The sequence below is a fragment of the Alligator mississippiensis genome, chromosome 3 (genome assembly GCF_030867095.1).
Source record: "Alligator mississippiensis isolate rAllMis1 chromosome 3, rAllMis1, whole genome shotgun sequence".
Classification (NCBI taxonomy): Eukaryota; Metazoa; Chordata; order Crocodylia; family Alligatoridae; genus Alligator; species Alligator mississippiensis.
The window spans coordinates 112,949,069-112,961,143 of NC_081826.1; the positions used below are offsets into that span (position 1 = coordinate 112,949,069).

At 43.1% G+C, this 12,075-nt stretch overlaps 1 protein-coding gene across 1 annotated transcript in view; it reads left to right on the plus strand.

Moving 5' to 3' along the window:
• Window positions 1-1,137: 1,137 nt before the first annotated feature.
• Window positions 1,138-12,075, plus strand: part of CTDP1 (CTD phosphatase subunit 1) — a 187,743-nt gene continuing 176,805 nt past the window's right edge. The window contains exon 1 of the mRNA XM_014606698.3: window positions 1,138-1,652. Within this exon, the coding sequence (XP_014462184.2) occupies window positions 1,339-1,652 (314 nt within the window). The 5' untranslated portion in view covers window positions 1,138-1,338. The remainder of the gene's footprint in view (window positions 1,653-12,075) is intronic.

Genomic DNA, 12,075 nt, shown 5'->3' on the forward strand with positions numbered 1-12,075 from the left:
TAGGATTCAGACTGAACCACTCCCAGGATCAGTCTTCCTCCAGGACACTATAATGATACAGCCAAGAGGGGCGAGGGCCCTTCACAACTCCCCAGCACCGAGGGTCTGCTGCAAGTTGACAAAGGCTGAGAACCACCCACCTAAGAACCGCACCCCCCCCCCCCCCAAGTCTGCAACTGTACATGTTGTATGGTCTTGGGAGAAGGCCAGAAGCAGGTGATTTTTGCAGCAGGCATCCCTGGCAAGGCAGGCTTCGGCAGGTGAACAGGAGTCTCAGCCTCTACCTTCTGGCATGGTGGGGGGAGGGGAAAGAGAGAGCAGGTTCCTCAGAAAATTAAGGTTGCAAGGGCCCTTAGGGGGGCATCCAGTCCACCCCCTGCTCAAAGCAGGACCATCCCCAACTACATCATCCCAGCCAGGGCTTTGTCTAGCAGGACTTAAAAACCTCCAAGGATGGAGACACCACCACCACCCCTCTAGGTAACCCGTTCCAGTGCTTCACCACCCTCTGAGTGACAGTTTTCTTCATATCCAACTCCTGCTCTTCTTCCTTCGCGCCCATAACACTGAGACTAGAACAAGGGCTGTGATCAGTTTCCCTCCGCTGCCCCCTGCATAGCAACAAAAGGCGCCAGACGCAGTCTTGCCACTCAGCAGGCGAGCACGCGTGCCTAGGACCAGGGTGCCCCGCTCTCCAGTTTCCTGCGTGCTTGGGTTGAGATGTGTGGGCGGCGGAAGCGGCCGCTAAGACGTGCTGTACCCCAGCAGGGCTTTTATTTCCGTGCTACACGCGGTCCCGCCCGCGCATTTGGAACTGCGCCTCCACCCGCTGAGCACGCTCATCTCCGAGCTCCCCCACCCCGCCCCGCCTGGAAACTACAGTGTCCAGCATGCACCGCGCCTGGCAGCTCTATGTTGGCGCCCACCTGGATACTACAGGACCCAGCATGCACCGCGCCTGCCCCTTGCGCGCGTCTGTGCGCGCCGCCGCAGTGCAGATTGGGACTGGTAGTTTGTGGTGTACAAGCGGGGAGTTAGGAGGGAAAAAAAAAGTACCCGGGAGCGTTGCATGCCGGGAAACGGCGGTTCCTCCGTGCGCGTGGATGCCCCTTGACTTACGTTCCGCGTTACTGTCCCTTTTAAGCGTGGCCGGGCGCTGCGCCTGCGCAGTAGCACCGTGACCTCACGCTCAGGCGGTGGCTCGTGACTGTTGAGCTCCGTCCCGTCCCCTCCCCTCCCCCCGCGGCGGTGGCAGTTGAGCGCGCGAGTCCCGGTTTTGAGCCGGCGGCGCGAGCGTCGCCATAGCGACCCCCCCGGCGGCGGGAGGACGGACGGGCCATGGCGGAGCCGGCGGTGACGGAGATCCGCGTGCCGGGCCCGCGGCCGCTGCGGCTGCTGGAGTGGAAGGTGCCGCTGGGGGCGGCGGTGCAGATCGGGTCGGTGCTGGCGCTCTGCGCTCCGCTGCCCCCCGCGCCCCGGCCTGGCGCCCCGGGGCCGCCTCCCGCCAGCGCCGCCGCCGCCCCGGCGCAGGGAGCCCGCAGCGGCGCCAGCGCCCGGCCCCAGCGCGCCGGCAGCGAGCTGCGCCTCAAGGCGGAGCGGCCCGGCGTCGTGCGGGAGCTGTGCGCGCGGCCCGGACAGGTCGTCGCCCCGGGGTGAGCGGCTGCGGCGGGGCGGGGAGGGCCCATACACGCACGGGGATGGGCAGGGACGGATAGGTAGGTAGACAGACTTGCGCTCTTTTCATTTGCCATTGAGCCACTCTATGAGAACGGGGACAGACACAGAGGCACGTAAGGGTGGGCGGGCAAACAGATGGGTACAGGTGCATAGGCAGGTGGGCAGACAGCCGCCGCTGGGACCTGTTCCACTCGGCTGCAGAGCGACTGGAGCCCCATGGTGATGACAGGTTGTGTCTCGCGTCCCACCTCACTGGGGTGGCTTGGCCTGGCCCCACATGCTGCGCTTAGTGGGTGATGCCAGTGGGGAAGGTTGAGGAGGTGTTTTGGGGCAGGCAAGGAGCAGAGCTGGAGCGATTCCCCTGGCCCGGGATGGGGCACTCAGGGCTGGCACATCATCCGCAGAGCAGCGCGCTCTGCTTTCTCACGCTGTAGAAGAGCTGAAGCAGACTTGCACGTGGCTTGTTCTTGGCCCCTGATGTAAGGATCTGGGAGCTGCCACAGCGTGTCCATGCTGTTGTCTAGGAGTTCATCTTCAGGCAGCTTATTCAGTTCTGTTTGTAATTTGTGTCCTAGAAGAGCACCAGGGATCAAACAGCAAAAGTCTCCAGCTTCTTTTTCTACCCCACGTTCAGACTCATACTGATTGCAGTAGGTTTTGCCTTCCTCTGTAGTGGGGGCATGGCCCTCGACCCAGGATTTCTTGAGCAAGTATTACAGCATTTCACAGAAGCAGGATGTGGGATGCCGTGGTTCCCCTGCTTTACTTGTGTCAGGTTAGGGTGTCAGGTCTGTGTTGTGGGTTGACAGTGGTTTTACAAACCATTTAGATTATGGACTGCACAGGATAGTTTGGGTAGGGATGATCTTGCCTCAGGAAGGGGGTTGGAGTAGATGACCTCTGGAGGTCCCTTCCAGCCTTGCTTCTTCATGATTCTTGTTTGGCTTAATAAGTAAAAGCTGCCTTAAACTAGCACCTTGCAAGCTGGAATGCTCAGTTAACCGGCATGCCGGCTTGTTAAGGTAAAAACAAAACCGGAAGTGCCCACCGTGGCACTTCTCATTTCACCGAGCCCCCACAGCCCATACGCTGCCAAGCCCCCACAGCCGAGGGCATAGCAGGCTGCACGGGGCCTGCCTCTGTCTTGCAGGAGGGGCGGCAACGCCCTGGACGCAGCAGGAGAAGCGGCGGCCCAAACAGGCAAATGCTGGGCCTCTCAATTAACTGGCATATTTTTGTTATCCGGCACCCCCCATTCCCCATGGGTGCCAGATAACAAAACTTTTGCTGTATAATGTTGGATTGTCACTTGACAGCCAGGTCTTTAGCGGTATGATGACACGACTTAGTGGGACTCGTGTTTACTACAACGTCGTTACCATGAACACTACGATATTTTAACGTATAGGGTGTGGCTTATAAATACCTGGGTTGACCAGTTCTCTGTATTTGGGTGAGCAAGTATGTGTGGTAATTTTGGGGGTTATTTTTTTTTTTACTCTTTAATCTTTGTTACTGAATCTGAAACTTTGTTTCAGTAACCTTGCATACAAGCTTCTCCTGAGTGACTTGTTTACTATTCTTTTTTTTTCTTTTTCTTTTTTTTTAAGAACTTAAAAGTAGTTTCAACTTTTGAATGGGATCTTTCAGCCCTGTAGGTTGTTTGTCTAATGACTTTCCTACCCTTCACTTCAAGCAGATCTTCTCAACAGGAAACCATTGAAAGCTTCTACTTCCTTTGTTTTATGGTGGCAAGTTATTTTCTTTTACTGCAGTTCTTTTGAGACAGATGGATGCATAAAGGCCTGAGTTTGTCTTACTGAAAGAAAGTGGTATTTGTAGAAAACCTGTGTAGCTAGATATTTTTAAAGCTCCAAGAAATATGTGTCAAAACATGTAAGCAAGCTGAACCTTTGATAGAAATAGTAATAGGAAATGCATATATAAATGCAGTGAAGTGTGCTCCTGGTTCTTGAAAGCACACTTTTTTTTTTTTTTTTAAATGATTGTGCAAGAGAAAAAGTGTGGGCTTCTACAAGTGTTGTTTTGGCACAAGGCAGCATATATTGGTGATGAATGTTTTATGGCTATTCATCTGAAACAGACGGAGAGAAGGTACCTCAGAAGTTACTGCTTACTTCCTTGGGGGCTTTGGAAAAGTCCATGAAAAGAGGATATGAAAACTAAATCCTGGAAACAGTAATATAATTTGAGGGTCAGGTGCAGACATAGTTATGTGTCTGGACCAAAATCAAGAACATTTGTGGCACTGCTGGGTATTAAAAAGTTGAACAGTTGTTTCTTTTACTTTTAATACCTAACATAACAAAGACTTTGGTGGTTTAAGACAGCAGGGTTTTTAGAAAACAGTATACACTGGAATATGGGTTTATGTTAGATTTGATGCCAGCAAATATAAACACTTCATTTTGTTACGTGGAAATTGGTATGCTCAGTACTTGTGCTGGATTCTCTCACTCTTAGTCCAGTTGATCACAATTAGCAGACATGTACTTTTCCTTTTTAAAAAGAAATAGACTGGTGCTGGTTGCTTTGGACTTAGTAAAGTACCTAGAAGCTACATAAGCTGCATTCAGTCTTGAAACATTGGTTGTGATCAAATGCTCTTCTGGAGCTTTGGATATTGGACTGGTACATTTTCTTGCAGGTTATTGTTACTTCAGTATTTATGGATCACCATAAAAAGAAATTGGCAACTTAATGCACAGAGAAGGGATGATGGTCTAGTAGTTTTTGTGCTAGCACTTAAGGACTTAAATGATTCATTTCCTTGCTCAAGTACAGGTTTGCTGCATGATGTGAGAAGTCATTTAGTCTCTTTGCCTTGATTCCTCATTTGCAAAATGGGGGGAGGCATTTTTGTATCTTTTGTATCAGGGGTGTTGTAATGGGGGCTGTATAAGTAACCAATACAGAAGTATTCCTTTCAACATTCTGGAAGGATGTGCATTTGTATATCCATGTTCCATAAAAATGTCAGATTGGATTTGTCAGCCTTCCAGAGAAATGCAGTTAGGTCTAATTTGCCTCCTAACTTTTTGTTTAAAAAACAAAAGTATATAAAAATATTTCCATCAGAATGTTCTTAATTTGCTCTTATGAAAAGAAATTGAAGAAAGACTTGCTTGCAGTCCTTTGATCTTATGACCTGATTACTGTAAGAGAATGTAAATATGAGAAAAACCCACTAGTATATCATTTGAACTAGCTACAGAGTAAACAGAGTGACTGACTAGATTTGTAAAATGATACTAGTTTTAATAGCATGCATTTCCCTAAACCAGGACTAACAAAACAAATAAGGATTTTTTTTAATGCAAGTGTCTCTATAAAGATGGCTTTTGGGATTTTTTGTTAAAGGAGAAATGGCCAAACTGAGTTCTGATATCTCTTAGTATGTGGATGTGATATTGCACCTGTAAATTAAGGTCATCTACCAGAGGGAGCATACTGTTTGTTCCCTTAGGACTGTAAACAGCCATGGTGACAGCAGACATGGGTTTAAGGTCTTTGATCTTAACACAACTTTCATGTATTGTACTAGCAATAAGAAAATGCCAAAAATTGCTCACTTGTTGTCTATAGTATCAGGGTATGTCCTTGCTTTCTTGCTCTCTTTTTAAGGGGTATTCTTATTATTGCCAGCAGTTTTCACAAAGTTAGTTGATTTAAAAGGAGTACTGATATGTCAACACTCTGTGCTGGAATAATATTTTATGTGCAACTTTGTAAATATGCTGTTACATCCTTTATTGGTCCCCAGTTACTATGTACACTCTGAATGTGCTCTCCTGACTTGTTGGGTGAACTCCTTAATGGAATTATTACTTCATAATTCCAAGGTACTTGCCTGCTTTGTCTTAGTCTCTGGCCCTGTTAATTAACTCACACTGTGCAGTAAACTACAGAATATGTCTCACTTGCAGTGATAGCCTACTTTGCATTCCAATGCAATGACTTCAGTCAAGTGTGAGAAGTCTGCCTAATATTTCACACTGTAAAGCATTGTTATTTGGTGTTTATTTCAAGTGTAATTTGACTTGACGAAAACTAAAAACAACAGGGATCGAAAGCAGTTATCTGTGGTGCAAGGGTTCCTGGATTTAATTCAGTAGTCTGGATGAAAAACTGCTATACTCCCAATCCTGCAGCACCATATGTGCTACAATTTAAAAGGCTAAAATGTTGACATCCAGGAAGAGCACACAGCAACTGCTGCAGCCTTCTTAGCCTGACAAAGGGTTTTTGAACCCAAAAGCTTGCTTAATAACTATTCTCCAACCATTTGGGTTGGTCTAATAAAAGATATCAAATTCACCCAAGGAACCTTGTCTGCCGACATGCTATTTACAGTGTTATGTTTATAGTTCTAATAAACTCTAGAAAACATCATTTGCCGCAGACAAATATTTTTCTGCTGTATTATTCAAAACATGTCCTTAGTATTTGTCAAATATTTGACCAGTTGTAGAACTAATTGAATGGTGCAAAAAAATTTTTAATACATTATTTATGCAACACTAATGAGGTTTGTCAAATAACATTTGACAATCCATGTTTACATCTCTCTTGACTACTTTTTTTTCTAACTTGGCTTTATATTCCACTTTTTTTTTCCAGTAATAGATCATGATCTATACTGTCTCAAATTTTCAGTGTTTCCTTTCTTCATTTTCTTTCTTATGCTGTATTGTCTCCACTTCCCTACACAGTTTCTTCTGCCTTCTTACCCCTTCAGCATTTAGAGAGAGAAGAAAGAAAATACATACTCCTCCAGCTTGAGCCATTTGCTTTTTCCTTTTACATGTCCACCCTTAAATTGTACTTGGACTCTAGTTTGGTTTAGATACTTTGCTAGGTGTCTACCTAGAGAGCTAGGTCTGCTCATCAAGTATGACTGGGAAAGATATTGGGGTTTCTCTGAGAGCAGTACCTATGTGAGACTGGAATGCAGAAACTACTGAGATTTCTACCAAGGTGATGTACAAGCAGTATATTCATTCTCCAGCCTTCTCTTCTTTTATGGTGGTCTGCATAAAGATTTAGTGCCTGCTTCTGTCACTGAATAAAACTTGTCCCAGAGTAAAATTACCTGATTTGGGCAGCAATGTCACTGTCAACAGAACTTTAAAAGGTAGCAGTGAAGCCTTGTTGGGCTGCAGTAGCATAAAAACCAACCATGCTGTGTGCTCGGGGTGCTGAAAAGCTGCCTCTTCACAGACATAGGAAGATACAAATTGGAGCAGTTTCATTTGAAAAATTATCTTCATATAACAAATGTTAGAAATGGAATTGGTTTCAGTGAAAGCTTAGGGTTCAGTAGAAACTGGTGATATCCAACAATAGTTTCTCTTTGCCAAGAGACAGTAATGTGGTATGTGATATGGGATTTGTTTTTTGTTCTCCTAGCCTGGAGCTGTAAGGGACAACAATTTTCTTCTCTGTTTCTTATGGATATGTATTTTGGTCTGAAGAGATGATAATAGCGATATGCAAAGTGTCCTGGAATCTTAAATGTTTCCCTCTTACCTTGGAATACCTGCTGAAGAGCAATCCCTTTCAAGGCTGCTGTTGTATGCATTCTTGTTGTTGTTGTTTTCATGGTTATCTGCTGAGACTGTCTTGGTATAAAAGTTAAGCTGGCTATGAATCTGCACATGGACTTGAAAAATAATGCATTGCTGGAAATTTGTGCATCCTCTGGGAAGGCTGGAAGTTGTTAACTTGATGGAAATTAACTGGATTGAAATTGAAATTGGATATGGGGCAGAGTATGCACAAGAAACCCCCCAGAAAGGGAAAAAAGAACACCTACGTTTGTTAGGAATCCAAATAGATTCACTCAGGGTGGGAACTAGCACTGTGGAGATCTCCTGCTCAACCTTTACTTTACACCCTTTAGGTATGCAATATATCCTTTAGTTGTGTGCAAGTTTATTCTTACAAGGCTTCTGCCTTCATTCAGCATCCAGATGTCCCTTGAGCACTCTACATTAATGACCATCCCACTTAAATAACTTCCAAAGACTTGCTTCTTTCAGGGGGCACACACGCAATAAATTACTTACACAACAGCATGTTATTTTTACTCAATGGTTTTGTGCATCCAGTAGTAAATCTCTCAGTGCTTTTGTTCTAGTTAGTTTTGATGAAAAAGAAAAATCACTGATTGTTGGAAAAATCCATTGTTTGCCTCATGTTCATATCTACATTTTACTTGCTAAACCAAAACAGGTTTTCACTAGATCATTGTAAAATATATATTCCTTATTCAGAAGGTTTCCCTGTATTAAATTTCTACTTCAAAATATAAAGGGGGATAGAGCTCTTAAAAAAGAAAAAAGGTAGAGAGATCTGCATTTTTTTTAAATTTTGGTCAACTGTACACTGTATTTCTCAGCTTTTCTATTCTAAAACAACTGAATCATTTTGCAAATATTTTTAAAATATGTGTGCACATGTATATACTGTGCCTCCTTTTCCTGCTTATAATGGATACAGAAACCTAGAAAAAAGGTTGGGAATGCTGTATTTGTTTTTCCCTTACAGGAAGTATAGGGGCAGGTTCTCCCTTAAACCCAGTCTGGAAGGCCATTTTGGTGAAGTGTGTGTGTGTGTGTGTGTGTGTGTGTGTGTGTGATCGCCTGCTTCTGGACCAGACTGCGACTCAGACTGCATTAGACTCAAAGGGTTATAAAAATGGATTGTTCCATGCAGAAAATGGATAGATAGGCATGTAGTCGGTTTGGGATCTCTTTAATTATATTGAGCCGAGGGTGATTGTATGTTTGTTTTTTGAAGAATGCTGTTTTAACTTGCATAACTTATCAACCTGTGGGAATAAAATTGTAGGAACCAAAGAGGAGCTGGACCTCTGAGCTAGTTGTGATTATAGGGAACTGCGTATGGGGTCTGATTTGGGAGTGGGAGGAATAGTATGATTTTACCTTGTGAGAGAGATGATTGCTTGAGGCCTGAGATTTGAATGGAATACGCTTGGGGAGGTTGGAGATTGATGTAGCCTGGCAGCTGTGGCAGAGAAGTGCGAAGTTGCCTAGCAGCATAGTTATGAACACTACTCTCATCAATTGGTAAGAGCATTAAGGGGAAACTCCATGATCAGTTTCTGGTTGATTCTTTTTTTTTTTTTTTTTTCTTACTTCTCAGGTGTGCATTATCATCAGTACTCTGCCACTAAAATCACTTGCCTGAAGATAGTAAGATGCAACTTAATTGGTGGACTTATTTCCTACATTTAAAAATGTCACATGTAGGCTTGAATGATTTGTACTAGCCTACTTCAAGGCTATATGGAGAAGCTGTTGTAATTTATAAGGCTTAATGAATATTAAATTTGACTTGTAGATAACTACTTAATAGCATTTCTGAGAATCTTCATTTGTGACGTTCCATTTAAATTTGGAGTATTGGAGCACACTAGTTTTGTTTTCTCAACACAAAGTGTGGAACAAGTATTTGTTACACTGGCAGGTGGAATGGCAAAAGATTTCAGATATTGTGTAGCTCTCATAGGACAATGAGTTAGAAAGCTAACTGAGTTAAAATCATGGTTCTAGGATCTAAATCTTTCTTATTTTTATTTTCCCCCTTCCCTGGCTTCTCCATAGTGTTTCATTGTTAAATCATACTTGAGGGGTTTTTTAAACTCTTATTCTTTACTTTGGTTGTTCTTTCTAAGACCATAGGATTGGAGTAGAAATAGGATAGATAACCTTGGAGAAATGGTAATGGGGCAGTGGAAAATGATATGGGAGAAGAGGAGGTGTTGAGTGTGTATTAGCTGTAGGAACCTGGAGCACTTATACTATGAATAGGTGTCTACTCAACTTGAGGCAGGGGCCAGCCAATATTGTGGACCCTGCAGCCATTTTCATGGGCTTATTATGGTGGGGGCCCACCACGTCTCTGGCCAAGGAGGCCTAGTGGCCCTGCCTCCCACTGCTGATTGGTAGAAAGCCAGCACTTTATTTTTCTTTTTTTGCAGAGATTGCCCAATTTCATGATTTCCGCACAATCAGTGAAATCACTATTTGAGTAGTCCCTAACTATGAAGGAAAACACTTCCGTATAAGTACAATTTCTTTAAGTTACAAGCTTTTTCGTTTTTTTTTTTCTTTAAGTACTGTGTCATCTCTTGTACTTCTCTTGTTTTATATACTTTACTGACTTTGCTGTGTGCACCATGGTGTGAGGGAAGGAAACTTGTCTGTAGTATAAGATTACTGTTTCAGGTTCTTGTTTGATTTATATGCTACTAGTTAGACTTTTCCTTTTTTGCCTTTCTGCGTAGAAGGAGATGGTAAGGCTGAGTTTCTATGAAATACCAGTTGCTTTTTATATACATCTTACAGCTAGCTGCAGTTAGAAACCAAGTGGTAACATGCTTGGTTAATGTGGAAGGCAGGGTAGAAATGTACCTTGTATACTAAATCAGAGATGCATAAGCTTTCCAGAGTCCAAGCTTACTTCAGATACTGTTAATGTCGTTATGTGGCTATGGAAGTTGTAATGCACTGAAATTAGAGCATAGGTGTTATCTGCTTGCTTCAATGGAAAAGGCAAGCCTTCCTTTAATCATGTTTCCCTTTCTAGTCAAACAAATGTGTGCATATGTACACATGCACATGAGTGTGCGCAAAGTAACAAAATGTCATCTTTTTTATGAATAGAAAGATTTGGGCAGATAACCACAAATTTGTTTTTGGGTACAGGCTTTTCCTTCCTTCCTTTTTGTGTCCTTGTGACAAGGTATTTAACAGAATTTGAGTTTTATTGGAATCTGAATGGGCCACACCATGAGTGTTTCTGTTGTGGCCTCAGATTTGCATCAGCTGTGCACCATGGTGCCTATACAACCCCTGTCCCAGGCTTTTCCTTAGTTGGAGGAGAAGTTGCAGGTTATAATACTCAAAATTGGATGTTCAGATTTTAAACTTTAAAACTAGATAGTCCATGTAGTATATCTCAGGTTAACAATTAAAACCATTCCTGTTTTACATGTCAGCTTGTCAACATGACCCTTTTGAGTTGAAAGGTTATAGTAGACTTAAAAACCACACTGTGCTTAACTGAACTTTTATTAGGACTGATACCTAATAGGACTAAATAGAAGACTGGAGAGAATGATTTTTCTCTAACTTGTGAACTTTATGTACTTCGATATAACTGGGTTCATTGTTTCTCTCTCTTGAGCATTATCATATAAAAGAGAACAAAAATAGAAGTTTTGGGGATTTTAGAATCGCATTTTCCAAAACTGACACAGGACTTTAAGTAATGCACTTATCCCTGCCCTACTTTTAATTACTTTTTAAAACCCGATTCAATTTTGGTTTTTAGTTCCCTCCGAAGAAAAATGTCTCAATCTCAAGATAACATTCCTTTCAGGTAACTGCACACATAGCTCCACATAGTTAATAACATATCTCCTGCCTCCCACCTTCAAAGATGTTTTCAAAACACTAGGCTGTCTCAGAGATATGAACTGAAATATTGTTTAAAATCCCAAGTTATTTAATATTTATAGATTTGGACTGCAGAGATACCTTAAAGGCAAGCTAAGAAATTGTTCCTGCATTCTGGGCTTTGTTTTTCTTGTAATTATATCATGAAATAATTAGATGCTAGTGATGGCATCAGAACTTGAACTTGCATCTTAGCTTAAAACTAAAGGAGGACGGGCGCTGCAATTGCAGCACATTGGAGCAGACTCAATTAATAGAATCTGCTGGAGTGTGGTAATTACTGTGCTCCAGCGTTTTGTATATCAGCATCCCTGTACTTCAAAATGGCAGGGGTGCTTTATCTAAAGCTCGCTCAACGAGCTATAAAGTGCCCCTGCAGCCGTTTTGAAGCACAGGGACGCTGATACACAAGACGCTACTGGCACTTAAATTAGAGCAGCTTCAAGAGCCACACTAATCAAAGTGCCCCCTCACTCACAGAGCATGTGTATAAATGCCTGAAATGACTTGCAAAGTTCTTTCCTGAAATGCTGTTTGTCTTAAGTCTACACATGTTTTAAGGATTTGGAATTGTGAATAGTTTGCATTTAATTTCTATGACCAAAAAATCCTGCTGTTTCCCATTCAACTTGACTTTGAAGGGTTGGAAAAATTCCTTGAAGTCTGCATAGTGTTTTCTGAACACTCATGTTCATGGTGATTTGTCTGTGGTTGCCAGATGTTATCTATTTGTCTTTTGCTGTGTGTGGTACTGAAATGGTGGCCACCTTTGGCAGGGCCTTTAAGATCTACCAATACATATACATACTTTTGCATTGGTTTCTTGTTTATTTTCTTGTTTGTTTCTGGATTTAGTTTGATGGCTATGGCCAAAGTTAGTAAAATCATTTGT